Raw genomic sequence first — 16,971 nt, 5'->3', positions numbered from 1 at the left:
TTTCTCTTAGTTATCTTGTTTCTGAGATTTCAGAGGTTGGTCAGTTCATAGATTTGGGCCTTCCTCCTTCACAAGGGCTACTAGTGTAAAAAATTAATTTTTATTTAAATTTTTTAAATTTATTACTATTTTCATTAAATGGAAGCTGCAATTCTCAAACACAGCTTCTTGACTTCAGCAACTTCAGATTAAGAAAAGCACTAAGTATCGTGAAACTTGCAATAAAATCATATGAGGTACCAGCAGTTCACACACACATCTGATCTTGCAGAGAATACACAGACAGGCTGGCTCAGTAACACATGCCACAGCTCATACAACCACCACGTTTCTTTCTTGCCTGAAYTGGTACCTCAGGCATTTACAAGCACATAGGTCTCACAGGTAATAACAAATTCAAATCTCAGCAAATTTCACTCTTTTTTTGTATTTTTATTACATTCATTTGCATTACATTTTTTCCCTCCCCAGCTATGCAAATAAAGTCTTCTGCTTTATGGATGCTAGGGATCTGCAGTAACATTGCTGCAGTGGCTCTCTGAACCTCAGCATCTAACTACATTGTCCCACCCCTGCCCCCAAAACTATCTCATGCTTTATGCTTAAATCAAACACCAACATGGGACACACACACACATCCTGTAAAGACCTTTCTATGGATGAATGACAGACACAGCAACAGCCCTGCAGCCATGGCACAAGCGTGCAGCATAAGGAAAGCACTGGACACATGTTAGCATGCTCAATGTTAGAGGATGATACCTGAACAGGAGTTACACCCAAGTACATGGCACCTTGGCTTCTCTTAATGCTCCTTTCACATTCACATTTATTTTTCCGACCCTTGGGGTGAGTTGGCACCCGGAAGCCACTTTGACTGAGCCTCTGAATAGATCAGGAAGCCCGTGAAGGTGATGTACTTGCCATGGTTGCTGTAGGCACCATAGCCATCATGTTGATGGCTGTAGAGCCAGACAGTGTCCCCATATTGCAGGGGCAGCATAATACTCTGGCTTTGCATCTCCCGCCTCTTGGAGTGGTTGTCATCATAGATCATGGCCTGCACCTCATTGTGGTTCTTCATAAGTTTCACTGACATAGTCTTAAAGGGCATTTTGCCAATGGTGAAGGAGAAATAATATGCACCAGGTATACGGCATGAGAAGATGCCACTAGAAGAATTGAAATCTTTTCCAATATTCACAAACTCCGTATCAAATGTGATTGGTTCATGTTGGGTTTGCTTGTCATCTGTCCCCAGGAGACTTTGTGAGCGAGCGACAGAAAATGCAGAGCGAGGGTCTTGCTCCCTGTTTGGTTGATCAGATAACACGTGCCGCTGTGAAGCCTCATTCTGCTCTCCTGGAAGTTGCTGAATAGTGTGATGGGGTGGCCCCAGCTCCTGAGAGCTCAGAGCATTCTGGAAGAAGGCAGAAGTGTCTGGATAGATTAGATAGCCATTGAAAGTTGTATAAGGGCCCACATTGCTGTAGAGAGCATACTTGGGGTCTCCATGTAAACGCAGCCAGACTGTGTCACCATAGTCAAGCTGMAGCATGGCACTCTGGCTGGCTACCTTCCGTTCCTTGCGGTGATGTTCATCGTACACAATCACTTGTACCTCATTCTTGTTTCTCATCAGCATGACAGACAAATTTTTCTTCGGGTATTTCCCAACAGTGAAAGAGAAGTAATAGGCTCCAGGGATCCGACATCGGAACAACCCTGTCTTCGGATCAAAATCATTGCCAATGTTCACATACACTTTGTCAAATGTAATGACCATCTCAGAGCTCCCTTCCATGCTGCTGGTTCTGGCTACAGAGAAAGCAGAGCGGAATTCAGTACTGCTGTCTGCTGGGAAGCCATCTGTAGGCAGAAAAAGCACACACCAGAGGAAGCCAAACATGAGCTGAACCTTCAGGGTCATTATTGTATCTGAAAGGAAAAAGAAGCACATTTTACCAGGAATCACATTATTTTCCAGCTCATACACCAGCTGAGGCCCAGACCTGAATCTTGCAAAATAGACATCAAGGTCTATGTCAACTACTGAGAAGTCTCCAGCGCACTCTCTGATCAGTGTTTGGGACCTAATCTCAGTTCAGATCACAGCATCTTTTTGAAATTTTCCCAGTGCTAGCTAGATCTTTTTGTCTTGTACTTATAGGAAGATAGAAAATCTTCTTCTTTGACATCCTGGCTATCTTACAGTTTGTCAACAGAGAACTGCTCACAATCAAGCGGGATCTCAGAGGTTGCTGGGGCTCTGCCAGAGATCCCCTTCATAATACTTTTGTTTGTAAGACCAAGGAAGAAACAAAGCCCTGCATAGGATCTGCATTATGCAACTGAGACACAGCTGAAGGGCAGGGAGGAGAGGACATATGCTCTAGAGATTCCCATGCAGATGTCATTGCCTGGCACTGCGCTGTTTCACATGGTGTAGAAACTGGAAGCCAACAAAGTTGGTAGGCCCCACTATTCAGGCTTTTAACCAGCTTCTCTGTGAATCTGTGAAGGGTGTAGAGAAACTGGGGAAAGAGAGATTGTTTAGGGAGGAAGGATGAAAATGAAGAAAGTAAATGAAATGAAAAAAATAAGGAAAATAAAAGAWAGATAGAAGACAAGTTTCCAGAGTACAGTAGCCCATAGAGGGGACTGAAATACGAGAAGTGTGGAAACAACTCACTGTCTGCAGAACAAATCAAAGAGAAAAATCTTCTTTGACCCTTAAAAAGGAGGGACACATTAGGAACTAATGTGATTTTCCGCCTCCAGTTTCTGTGATTTTCTGGAGTAAAGCCAAAAATCATCTATTAGTGTTTTCAGGCTGAAAACAAAACTGCCAGTCATTCCAGTGAGAAGCTTCTCTCTCTGTCACCTCTCTGTGCTTATTAAAATATCATTCAGGCTGGGAGGCAACTGCCTGGTTTGCAGTCTGCCCCATCTGTCACCCTAGAACTGGTGCCTTGCCAGCCAGCAAACAATGAATTCAGAGGCCAGCAGAACAGGAGTAAAACAGGCTACTATTGGGGGAAGGGTGAAGATAAACCCTGAATTACAAAGGATAAATGGATAAGCATTTGAAACAACTGGGATGACCTAGTAGTGAAAGTAAAGCAGATGGAATCCATGTAGACTGTGAGATGGTAATGGGACCCCATTTTGGCAAGATGTGCTAGCTAGAATAACTCATTAGCAGGAATTCAGTTTGACCTACAGTCCTTGCTCCTTCATACTTGAGAATAAGACTGAAATCCAAAATGAGAATGAATTATGTTCTCACCCAATTACACGTAAAGGACACACTAGCAAAGAAAAAAAAGAAATATCCATCCATGTCCTGATTTTATATTAGATCACTTCTCTCACAAACATCTCAGTATTTTCCTCCTTGTCCCTGAAATGCTTTTCCTGACTTAAAACGTTTCTCCTGAACACATCCATTACACCCCCCAGGTTGCATGGAAAGGGGTTGAGAGACTGGCCAACACCACAGCAAGGCCACTGTATCATCTTTGAAGAGCTGTGAAGATCAAGGGAGGTGCCTGATGACTAGAGAAAGGCAAATGTTGCACTCATCTTCAGAAAGTGCAAATAAGACAATCTGAAGAACTAATGGCCAGTTAGCTTCACTTGGTCCCTGGGAATATCATTCAGCACGTCTTGGTACATCCAAGACTGGGTCCAGTGAGGGATACAAAGATAATTAAGGGAAAGGAACAGTCAGCATAGATTACCTAATGGTAAATCATGCCTAATCAAACTGACTGTCTTCTGTGATAAAATGACTGTATCTGTGAATGAGAAAAGAACAGTGGATGCTATTTACCTTTTAGCAAGGCTTTTCATACAGTCCTCTAAAGCATTCTTGTATCCAAGTTGGGATGTTACAATCTAGGTAGGCAATCAGGCTGAAAGGGTCATGATCAACAGTGTGTTTTAGATATCCTCTTTAATATTTTTTATCAGTGATCTGGAGGATGAGACAGAATGCCCATTTATCAGCGTCAGATGACACCAAACTRGGGTGGGGGAGAGGAGGCAGTTAACAAACTTGGGGCTACAGCTGCTATTCAAAGGGACCTAGACAGTCTAGAGGAATAGGCTAACAGTAATCTTATGAAATTCATCAAGGACAAATGCAAAGCCTTGTGCCTTGGATGGACTCACCCTCTTACTCGTATAGGCTGGGGACTGACTGGCTGGGGAGCAGCTCTGCCRAAAAGGACCTGGGGTCCTAGAGAACAACAGATTATGTATGAGCTAGTGGCATGCCATGGAAGTGATGTAGGCGAACAACACACTGGGCTGTATCAATCAAGTTTAGCCAGTAAACCAATGGAAGTGATTATTCCCCTTTACTCAGTATTCATTAGACCACACCTGGAACACTGCATTTAATTTTGGATCCCCTCATATAAGAAAGATGTTGATATGCTAGAGTGAGTCCAGAGGAAGGCCACCAAGATGGCTGGGGGCTGCAGCACATGCCATGTGAGGGACATGTGAGCATATGCTGGGGGAATTGGGCTTGTCTAGCCCTAAGAAGAGAACGTGTCAGGGGACCTATTAGTAGCCTTCCAGAATGAGGAGGTCATTGACAAGACAGAGCCAGGCTCTGAGGCACATGGTGGAGGGACAAGTGACAGTGGTCATAAAATGAAAAAGAGAAAGTTCAGACTGGACATAAGCAAAAAATTTTCACTGTGAGGATAATAAACATTGGAATAGTTTGCCCAAAGAGACTGTGGAGTCTCCATCCTTGGAAGTTTCCAAGACCAGACTGGATAAATCCCTGAGCAGCCTGAACTGCATTCAGTTTTGGCCCTGCTTAGAACAGGAGGTTGGCTTAGAGACCTCCTGAGACATGATTCCTGATTCGATAATAACTGATTCCCACAGCTTCTGCCTTCTCGGAGCTGCAAACCCACTGCACTACTAACCCCTACCCACGACATATACAGCTAAAGGCAGCTCCGAGACCATCCTTTATCTAGCAAATTAATTTAAGAAAGCATTTTTAACAGAACTGTTAAGCCATGGATAACTGTGATGCATCTGCTTCCACAATCTTTATTTTTCCTCCCTTTGCCTTTCAGTTTGTGAGCTCCTTAGGGCAAAGATTTTCTCTTCTACTGTGTCTGTACAGCATTTGGCCACTGCTGCAGTTTAAACAACATTAATAAGCCCTAACATCCCATGAAGAACTAAATCGCAAACAGTCACACTCTGAGCTCAGCCTCTGCTTCAGCAGAATTAGGTTTGCAGAGAGCTCTACATCTAGCACTGCAGGCTTATTTCAGCTTCCWGTTGGAAAACCAAGCCCTAAAGGCAAACTTAAACAGGCTGTTAGATGTTTCTGATTCATGCTCATCCATTGCTACTGTACTGATCACCATGGTGCAGCTGCACCAGGATGACTGTGATATTGCTGCATGCTCTTGAGACAAGGAATGACAGGAAAGGATTTGGCATTTGTGTTTTCAGCCGCTGTAACCAGCCTGGTTCTAAAGCACTGCCTGTGCTCCAGGGCTCACTCAGAATACCTGGGAGTCAAGGAATATATCATGAGCAGAGCACTGCTGGCAAAACAAACACAAAAAGACAAAGCAGTTTAATAAACTCTTCAGTGAATCTGATCTAATGTTCCTTCAAATGACAACTACCCTCGTTTCAGTTCCAAAGCTAATTTCTCTGTAATAAGGTCACTTTGAAAAAGATTAAATCAGTTAGTTACAGTTGCAAATACTCTCTGCTGCTGCAGAGTCCCTTATTTATCAGCTCTTCTCAATAACTTACTGGCAAGTCATTTAAATAAGGCAGTTCATTATGCTGTGTTGCCATTAGCATGTTGTTTCCTTGACAGCTCCCACTTACTACTCTCAGGACTATTTAGATTCTTAACCTATTTCAAGTAATATAGAAAGTATCTAATAACAGCCTTTCACACCAAAGAAGTATAAGAATAATTTGCCAACCATTAAGAAGACTCAGATAGCTACAATGGTGCCATAAACAGAAGCAACTCACAAGAACTTTTGGGTTTGAGTGTTAATGCAGTACGGTTGAAAGATATAGCCTCCAAAATGCTCTCTTGCTCCTCCAGCACCTGCATGTGTTCCCCAAGTCTTTTACTGTGGTAACTTGCCTCCAATGTACTGTCAGGGAACAAACAGCATCAAGGGTGTGAGGCTGGTCATGGGCACCATGGTACCAGCCATGCAGTTCATGCTGTAGCATTAGTCTTGAAACAGCAGAGTGAGGGGAGAGATCCAGGCCAGAGGGGAGATTGGTCTTCAGCATGGGTCATACATGGGTCATGCATAGCAGCTGTGCTACTGCTCTATCCCCCATTCTGCTGATCCTTATCATGGTAGTACCTACAGTGTTACCACAGAGATACACAATGAAGCTAAGCAGACCCAAGGGATAAACAAGATATGCTAGTGCCTTTACACCAGGTTGTACCAACCGGGGACAGTGGCCTAAAGGGAAGAAGAGAAGAAATAGATTTTGGATTTGGAAACATAAAACACGTGATGGAGCCAAACCGTTCTCAAAGGCACTGACATTAAATTAATGACCTGAAAAGTAGGGACTCAAATGGCAGTGAATCATGCAGCAAGACAGGAGTTGCAAACCTCTTTTGAGAAGAGAATTCACCATTTGCTGAAACACAGGAAACTTAACGAATAGCTTTATGCTGGCTGGAAGTGTTTTTTCTGTCCTAGAACAGAATCAATCCACCTGTGGAAAAACAATTAGCATTATCCTTCCACTGAAATGCACAGATTTAGAAAGATGCTTTCAATAATAGAAAGGCGACCCCATTTCTAGACTTGCAGACCAGATCTTCTTGTAAAACACACGATTCCCCCCCCCCCAAAAAAAAATACTAATGAGCTAGATTCCCTAGTCCTAACTTAAGCAAAAATCATTTAATTTTAGTTGGAGTTTTACCCATATGATCACTGAAGAATGAGCTACAAAATTAAAGTGAAGCACTGTAGTTGGATTAATTGCAAAAGCTCATAGAAGCTGTAAGTTGAAAGAGGGAAGCCCTGTTCTACCTTGCTCTTACTCTAATACTTAAGGACAGCTGCAAGTGTTTCAATTATTTTAATCAGCAGAAGACTGTGTYTATTGAGCAAGATTTTTTCTTCTTAGATACCACACTGTCTGTTCCACYCACCAGATACTGCTTATGAGGATCAGATAGTGATGCGAATACGTCACTTTTTGTAACATCAAGGAGAAATWAGTTGTAGCAGTTCCTTGGGAGCAAAATCTGTATAAAGGGTACTTTGTGACAAACTCAGTGATTCACTTATGGCTTTGGCTTTTCTCTGCTTTTGATGAATGTGTTCTTTTGAACTCTGGAACAATCCTGAGGGGTAAAACACTGTCTGAAGTATTTGAGATGCTTTTTTGAAACTGCAAGCAACACTTTGTATTGCAGAACTGTAGTGCACTAAAATATAAAATTCTTCATTTTAAATGTTCTTAATGAGTCAAAGGAGTTTGTTAACATAATAAGCCAGCTTYTGTGTACTTGAAGATCTGTGGAGGGACAAAAATTCTTTTGAAGTGCCCCAACTTCTAGGCATACTCAGGAAAAGGAAATGGAGAGACTGTATTTTGGCAGAAACTTCTAATGTTAGCCTGAACTTTGGAATATTAATGAAACCTGTTACATTTCACAAACCCTAACAACTCTGCTTAAGCTAGAATGTGCTATATATGCACAAGATGATATATATGCACCACAATGGTCATGATATTAAGCCTGTTCTTCCTATAATAATATTCAGGAAAATTTGGTGCTGAAGTGCCACACACAGCTGAAGTGCCAGGGTGACACAATGTGATATTTCTTTTGTCTTCTTAAATATATGTAAGCATATATTAATTTAGATGGGCAAAGTGGTGTTTTAACAGAGAAGATGCTTGAAACAYGCCTTAGATGGCAGCCATAAATTATAATAAATGACTAAGGCTTTAAAATGTGCAACAGATTTTAAAATGTTGGCTACTTTTTAAATGAATAAATTACACAAATCCAACCTCCACCACATACACACTCCTCAAGCAAACAAGACTAAAAGAGGTAATGAGAAGAAACATACTCTGACACTGATTAGTAAGTGGAAAAAGAACAGAAAACATTGTTAGAACATTAGACTAAATTACAGTTTATAAAATGAGTGTTAAATACCACGAAGTTGTTCCTCAGCTGCAGTTAAACCAACTGTGGCTGAAATTACATCAGTAATGAAAAAAACAGCCATTGCTTGGAATAAGTTCAGTGGTAAATGGTTGATGTAAAAGCACRGGGCAGAGAAGCCCTAAGGGCTGGGAACCACAGCTTTAGAAAGCCAGAAGCCTCCGTTAYCGTACACAGTTTATTGAACAGCTACTTTAGACATAAAACACTGAGACCATTTCAACTGTAGCAATTTTTGCATGGATGCAGTTACAGTAATGCCAAAGGTAAACTACCTCTTTTCCCATCCCCAAACCTAACCTCCTCTTTTAGCCTGACTTCTGTGTGCATTTCCTTCTCCTAGCATGCACAAGATATACTAAGTATACTAAGGCTGTGGAACTAGGCTTTGTTGAAGCATCCCATCTCTGCAGGAGGAACTGGATTGCTGCACCAAAAGGTAGATCACACTGGCACAAAGGATTAACTGAGATGTTTTGACCTGCAATACCAGGAACATTTTGGTAGATGGAGGAAAGTAACTGACACTTTGAGAGCATATACCATACAGACCTCAGTTATGAGAAAAAGGGGTGTGTGTATAGGGGGGCGGGTGAGAGACGGAGAGAGAGAGAGAGAGAGAGAGAGAGAAAAGCCCCAAATGGAAAATGGGCCAGAGCAGAAGCTAGGTTTAAAGGGACTGGCAGGCACAGAGATCTTAGAGAATAGAGCAGAGAGTAATTTCATTGTTTCAAGTGGCTGGGCTGGAAGCCACCTAGAGGAAGGACTTTTTCATGGAAGTTCTAGTTTTTTTGCTTTGTCTTGGGAGGTAAAACTGTATGAAGCACATGGAGGCTCCCAAAGAGACTGCCCCTGCAACAGACCTACTGTTCAGATGAGAAGACAATTCCATTTCATCATTTCATCAGTTGGAATCAGCAGGCAAGATTTTGTTRGTATCACAGCAGTGTTAAAGGAAGAACGTGAAGGAGTTGTTGGTAATGGGACCRTGGGAGACTCTCTTAAGAGGTTAAGAGTTCTCTTATGATATATGATTTTAGACAGGAAAGAGAGAAATGTTCTTCTCAAATTAAAGAWGCCTGGGACTTTACAGGGATGATAGAGAATGAAAAAGCTATTTAGACAGACATAATACACAGAAGCTTATTCTTAGGTTTCCTGAAGTAGTGCTAAAGCTCACTCATACTTAGAGGTTTTTTAAAACATCTCTGCATTACAACCAACCAAGTAAGTCTGAGCTGTGAGTGACAAAGTAGAAACATTAAGTGTGCAGAACAACACTAGAGTCTATATTCTCAAATCAATTAATACAGATTCTTACTCTGACATTTCTGTTTTATTGTCATTTACTATGGTTCAGTCTTCCTACCTCTCTGGAGCCTTCCTTAGCTTAAGTTGTGGCCAGTGCCTCAAACATACTCCTCACCAGTGAAAGTTTACCTCGCAAGATAATCCCCATTCCTTCTGTTAATAAATGAAAGTCTAATAACATTTCAAAGGCATAGTTCTTGGTAGTTATTATTATTTTTTTTTTGCTTTTTTGTTTTTTTCTCTGTGTCTAATTAGCAGTTTCCTTCAATGAGAGAGGCATCTTTTCTACTTCTCCATCCTCCTCCTCCTCCTACCTTGCAGACCAAAAAAGGGGGTTCTTATTCTGTTCTCAAAGTTGATATCCCTGCTGTCAATTTTCTTTCAATCACTACTTGTAACAAATAAAATATAGAAATAAAAGCCTATAGAAATCAAAGCAAGTAGAGTAACTGCTCCAGCCAGCTGCAAGCTGTACTCGTTTTACCTTATGTTCCTTATTGCCACTTTCCTTCATATTCCCAGTCAGCCAACAACAAATAAGCCAGGTGCAGCAGCAGCAACTGGGGGAGATGATCTCAGAGTGAGCCTTAAGTGTTCTCATATTGTCCCCTCAGTAAGAATGAAACAACTGTAATGGGAGGTTTATTTGTCCTGGAACTACTGCGACTCTGTGGAAGCTGCCACCGATGTAAACATTTACATGAAAGCCATTTTTTACTGTCTCTAGATTACAGGAATCATACCTTCTTCTTGAAGGCTGTGGAGATATTATGAAATGTTGGAATTTGTGGCATACTACCAAGGTTTGTTCTTCATCCTCTTTGGAATGGTTACAAATGCTCAATTTCTTCCCATGAGCTCGTGCTCCTGTACTTTGTATCAGCCAAGATAATATTTTAATTTAACTACTATGCAAGGGGCTAAACTACTATGTAAGGTGCTATGTGAAAACAGAACAAGTTTTAAATGTTTCTTGTCTGCTTTCTTCTCCAACTGCATAGCTACACCTTCTCTCTCTCTCTCTCATTTGTATGGGCACATAATCCTTTTTTTTCCTGGAACTTTGTGTCTGGTGTAGTTGCTTCCAGCTCATCCGTTCCMCACCTTCCTGGAACGCTGCCCTCTGGTCTCTGCTTTAAGACCTGCCACATCACCCACCTGGATAAAAGCAAAGGGGGATATGCTCGTTCTTGCTGACTGATCATCAGATCACAAGTTAGGATAAGCCTGTGGAGTATAATAATATTCCCTAAGGAAACTAACGGATAGCTAAGTGCCAGCTGGGATTACATACAAAGACGACAAAAGTATTTTTGTATCCTAGTCATGTCTGAGCTCACTGACTGCTAAGAGTTTGTTTACCAATGCAGCCAAAGATGTGGTTCACAAACTGGGTAACCGTGGTCCTCTCCTCAGTTATTTACAGTTAACAGAAAACTTTCAGAATGGGATCAGATTCAGTTCCCTTTTGATGGCAGCAAGAGCAGCTTGACAGAGCAATTTGTAAYGCTGTGTTTCATCAATGCAAACATAATTGCTTTGGTCTTTTGATCCATCAAATGCTGCGCTTAACATACTTYAAGAAAAAGTCACATGCCATTGATCCATTGATTGGTGTTCTGACAGTACGCTTCACAAATCCATCTGGACAAACCCTATTCTACACTGAGGCATTTGCCTACAGGAATTTTGCTTTTCTAGGGTGTTTTTTTTTCTTGTCTTGCAGGTAAGGCAAGAACGCTTGCTGTCTCTTAACATCTGCCATCACACTCAGCTAAAAAAATCACCTTAATTTCTTTTCATACCCTGCTGTTTCATGTACTGTGAAGATACTCAGAGAACACTGTGAATTGCACTGCAGTGCTGCTCTTTACTGCCAACATGCTGCAACATCTCAATTTGGAAATTCACTGAGCTCTAGTTTAGTGGAGGTGATCAAAAGCATTAAAGATCTGTATATTTCCATGAACACTACTACTATCTCTGCTCCAGCATTCCTTTCTGCTCCTGCTGCTGGGGTAGGACACAGGCCTGAAGCTGGAGAATTAAGAAATGACCATCCTGCACTTAGCACCAAAGCAGAGGCCAGTATTATTCCAGAATGAAAACTGTTCTGCCAAGCTCTGTTTTTKAGAGAGTTCACATACACTAATGATTTTTTTTTCTGGTCCTATTCTCTGTAAATGGTCTGACATGACAATCCCTTTGCTTTCATACCCAAGAAGTTGGTAAATAAATCAACAAATAATCATTTAAAGAATAAACACTGCATGTGACTTCTCCCATCTTTGACATCAGCTGGTTTGTTGAAACTCAGATTTCCCCTGGGTGGTACAGCAGTTCCTGATTAGCAAAGAAGTCTTGCAGCATACATAATGCTCTTCAGCATTAGTTGCTTTCTACAGATCAGGCTTATCAAAATCTAAGTCCAGCAGCATTCTGTCTCTTTTATGTCCACAAAGCAAAGAACGGGAMAAGAAGAACTGAAATAAACCCATACAAAAAGAGTAGGAGCTAATGTGAATCACTGGTTGGTCAGTCCTTGGGTGGAGGGGATGTGAATTTAATCCAAAGTATTTGGGGCACCAAGTGACTAGCTTTGTAAATAAATCATTTTTCAGCAAGTATTTAAGCAGCTATGAAAAATGAGGGTCGAAAAAAAGAGGAATCAGAACTTATAGAGTGTTACACTTTGTACACACATGTCCCAGAGAAAATCAAAATATGAGGATTTCAAACAATTTACGGTAATACCAGTGTAAGAGTGTTTAAACTATACTGGATTCCAATGCTAATATGCTGCAGTTCATTGAGCAGCAGCTCAGTGAAAATAGCCTTCTAAACAGCAAAGCCTAATTCTTCATTTTCTCCTGTCTTGTTCATTCAACACAGATTCTTTCTAGCAGTCACTTTGCAGCCTTTCGGTCCCAGAGAATATCTGTTTTCACATAAAAGAGTCCCAGTTGCCTGGTTGGTGTAAAAAAAACACTTCCATTYCTCCCAGAATGTCTTTAGTGTCTCTCAGACTGGAGAGAAAGAGAAATCCTTCTCCCTTTAGAGGATTAAAATATTCTTTGGCTAGACTCAGAGTGTGCTCTGTTCAGGTTCTTATGGGCAGCTCATCACTACAGCATCCAAAAGAGATGATCATTGCTCCCTTAATTCTTTCTACCTGTCTCCTCACAGAAATCTATTATTTTTCACTGTGCACAGGGGATCATCTGTTCCATTTATATTAAACAATATATGTTAAACCATGAGTACAGGGAGAGAAAATCTAGGTCCTCTAGGAGAGATGCCTAAAAATATCAATTGTAGAACTGTGCTTCATTTTATTCTAGTTCTAAATGCTGTTATTATATTTTATTTTATCTCTAAAAACCATTTTTGGACTACAGTCTTTCAGTCAGGAAGTAAAATATTAGAATTAAGGTAAGAGTTTGTATTTTCAATTCATACCAGGTTGCTAACAGCTAAGCCTCATTCATTGTTCTTTCTCCATAGCATTATTTTCAGCATTGATAAGACTCAGTCAAGTATCTGCTCCAGATAAATCAGTATATATATCTTGATACCTATGTCTTCTCCAAAAAGAGCTGTTTTAACTGTCTTCTAGTAAACTGTTCCTTTTCTTTCAGGCTCTTTTCAGAAAGTGCTGCATTGTTGCACAGGGGCTATGCTACCCTTGAGTTATTAGGCAGACATCAGAACGGGGCTAGCAGATAGCTTTTATTTCATTTACATTAAACGATCATATTGCCTTCACAAAATGATAAAAGAATACATCTGGAAGGGAACTGAATAAGTCAAATAGTCCAATATATATTCACATTCTAGGATCACTATCCTGATTTCATTCTTCATGGATAATTGTCGAACTTGTTCTTAAGTTTTCACCCGCTCCCTAGAAAAATATCCCACACCTTTATTATCCTAGCTCCTAGAAACTTATTCCTAAAGTCTAAAATAATCTTTCTTTCTGCTATTTCTTACCTCCTGTTACATTCTCCTGCCAGCCTTCTTGTCTTTAGGATAAAACAACCTTAGTTCTTTCAAACCTTCTTTGTAGGTCATGTTTTCCAGACCTTTGATCAATCCTGCTGCCCTCCTCTGGATGCCCTCCAACTGCCCTGTACCTGTCTCAAAGTGTAATAACCAAAACTTAACACAGCTCCAACTAAGGCTTTAGTAATGCTGAATAGAACAGGAGGATTGTTGCATGTGTCTTCCAGGCTATGTCTTTTACATATCCTAGCAAGATGTTTGCCTTCTTTTGCAACAGCATAACATTGACTCATGCTCAGGTTGTAACCTATTATAACCTTCAGATTCTTTTCCAGAGTTGCCACCTAGTCATTTGTTTCTCTCAACTGCTTATGCAGTTGATTATTCCTGCCTTGCTGTAATACCTTGCATTTTTTCCTACTAAATTTTCCTAGCAGTTCTTCCAATTTGTGGGAATAATTTTGAATTCTGATCTCTTCCTCTGACATACTTAAAGTTTCACTGTTGCATGTGATTGGCAAATCTGATACACTCACTCTTTATATTACCATCCAGGTCATCCAAGAAAACACTGAACAGAAGCAAAACCAGGACACACTGATACAGCTATCAAATTGGTTTTAAGCAGCTTGTGGACTGTCTGAAGGACTGGAATTGCCTAAAAATACACAGATAATGAGCTGTGAATCTTCCAATATTTATTTAAAGAAGATTTTCCTGTTCAGAAAATCATGTTTACTCAGTTCATAGCCTCTTTCACCTGCTATGATCTGCAACTTGCCATGGCAAATATTTAAATTAATGTACAACCATGACCTAGAATCTCAATTTTTACTTAAAAAAATTAAATCTATTTTATTTTGAAAAAAAACTTAATATGTAAAATGAACATAAGCCAATTCAGTGACTTCTGTCAGAAGCTTTTGGAATTCTGAAACACTRAATGGAAAGATGCGACCAGCTCTCTTCAAAGACCTAGGGATATATTTAAAATGTCATAATTTATTATGCTCACTGTGGGTTATACTAGCAGTACACACTGAAAGAATGCACTGAAGCACCTGGTTGATTTCAGAGGACTTTAAATATTTTCTTTGCATCTGCCCTTAACCAAAGAACTGCAGGTACTGTCCTCAAACCTCAAAACACCTGTCAGGGTGATCACAAGCAGGCATAAAATATATAGGTAATCCTTTGTACACATAGGAATAAATATGGTCTGGCATTTCTTTTAATAACTGTGACTTGAATCTCTCATCTGACTCTGGTTCTCATTCCAGTAACCACTTGCGTGGCCTCCCCAGATGCCTTACGGCAGTCAGGGAAGGTTTTCCTGGCACTGTGGCTGAGACCCGGATAGAACAGAAAATGCCCATGGAATGGATAAACCAGAGGAATGGCAAAAGGGGAGAAATAGGACTTTATCAACCTGCACTGCTAACTGAGGTGTTAGCAATTGATTACCAGTCTCCAGAGTAGCCACTTACTGCTTTGTTCTGTGATCAGTTCCTGGCGCTGGCTGGATTACCTCTGCTGGAAACCTCAGACCTTTGATTAGATGCAGCAGGAATTCCTCCTTTGTTCTCTAACCTGTCTGGAGGAAGTATGCACGCTGGGGAAGACAAGTGATTGACAAGAGAGGCAGCAGCACAGCAGTTGTGTATCTCATCTGAGTATTGGGCAAATTTCCTTTCACAGGAGAGCAAAGAAAAACATAAAGGAAAATGGAAAGGAATAATGAAGTCCTGACCTGAAGTCTCCTGGAGGGAGATATTTCCCAGCTGAGAATATTAACTTCTCAGAGATACTCCCCATCTTGGAAATTCACCAGCTGCCACTTTATTTCAATGTGCTCTGCCTACAACTAACAACAGTGTKGAAATTCTGGTACAATGACAGTGAACACCTGGAGCTCACCGCATGTTTGCTTTGCACTAGTACTAGTGCCTTTTTCTTCTGACCTTCATATTGGGTGTTACACACAGAAGGTTCAATCAGGCTCTTCACATCCTAGAGATACAGCATTTCTCTGTGTGGCGGTGTTCATCTGGATTGCTATCWGACACAAGAAAGAGAATTCCAAGAATTGGAGGTCAACTGCTGGCCATACTGCTGTTTGGAAATGTACAGTAATCCTRTACTTTGATAAGTATAGCCATTGGCCACTGTGGGGCCACTCTTTTTCCGTTATTAGGAAAATGCGAATGATTCTCAGTTTTTCAGTGGGTGCTCTCTGGAGCCAGTGGAGAAGAGCACAGCACAACTGACAATCACACTAGTAAAACATAAATAACAATAAACGGGATTCCAAGTTTTGCCACCAACTCTGTCTCCACTGTATTCCATTTCTGCACCTGTCTCTTCACCTGTAAAACAGAAAATGTCCACCACACTGACAAATTATCAGATTTAAATCAACTCCACGTTGAAGGCATCGTTTCTCCATTATGGAGATCATATGTACTTTGAAGGCATTAATTCCTGCAGACAGAAAATACAAATCTCATTTCTAGAATCTAGTGTAATAACTATTCAGGTTCAAGGTTCTGGTCTTAGCTGCATTATGGCTTTTCAGAGGGGAACACAAAGAATGTAAAGGGTAACGCTGCCCTACTGGGAATCCTCATTCTCTCTTGACATACCTTTTACTGTTATGAATTAACCCGTGAGAATGGCTATTCAAGCGAACAGCTGCCATGTGCCTAGATAGCATCACAACCTCAATGGCAAAGTATTTCAAAGCTTTGTTACACATCATCTCCCTAGAGAAGAGAAACTGCAGAAGATTGCAAAGGCACCRAATGAATAATTGAAGCAAGGCTCATTCAGTATGTGCATAAACCGACGGGCCACAAYGCTGCCTTCTAGCCAGCCGGCAGTGCAGAAGCTCCCTGAGCGTCTGCTAGAAGGATCACCTGGAGCCACTGACCCATTTGCCTAGGAGCGCTTAGGGAGTGGGCCGAGGAGACRACAGGGCGACTGTCGAGTACCCAGAGAAGGGTTAGCCTAGATTATTTGCACTTTGCAGAATCGGCCATGTATATCAGTCTCTGGAAAACCTGAGGGACTCGGTTCCCTCAGGAATCTGGAGCGGGGGTCCAAGTAAGCATTATGCTAGTTGCCATCTGAGAAATTGCCCCTCGGGGAATTTTCCAGGATGGCCTCCCCCATAGTGGCCCAGGAAAGCACTCTAACTGCCCAGAACAGGGCCACAATTTCATATCCCTTTTCTGCATAAACGCTAACGGTTTTATATTGTGTGTGTGTGTGTAGATATACATATATATATATATGTATATGTATATCTACACACACACACACACACATTTAAAAGGCAAGGCCGGGGAAGGGGTGCTAATGCAGGTATTTCCCGCGAACCTGTTGGCCTGCGCAGCCTGGCCCGCGGCGGCTCCGCGGCGGAGCTC

General features: G+C 41.2%; 1 protein-coding gene across 2 annotated transcripts in view; it reads right to left on the bottom strand.

Moving 5' to 3' along the window:
- Window positions 1-384: 384 nt before the first annotated feature.
- Window positions 385-16,971, bottom strand: part of C1QTNF4 (C1q and TNF related 4) — a 17,272-nt gene continuing 685 nt past the window's right edge. For both annotated transcript variants that reach the window (XM_085305354.1, XM_085305346.1), the window contains exon 2: window positions 385-1,938. In XM_085305354.1, coding sequence (XP_085161480.1) covers window positions 830-1,930 — 1,101 coding nt within the window. In that variant the 5' untranslated portion in view covers window positions 1,931-1,938 and the 3' untranslated portion in view covers window positions 385-829. The remainder of the gene's footprint in view (window positions 1,939-16,971) is intronic.

The sequence above is a fragment of the Rhea americana genome, unplaced genomic scaffold (genome assembly GCF_003343005.1).
Source record: "Rhea americana isolate MKP2758 unplaced genomic scaffold, rheAme1 scaffold_102, whole genome shotgun sequence".
NCBI classification, from domain to species: domain Eukaryota; kingdom Metazoa; phylum Chordata; class Aves; order Rheiformes; family Rheidae; genus Rhea; species Rhea americana.
This window is presented reverse-complemented; position numbering and strand designations above follow the sequence as displayed.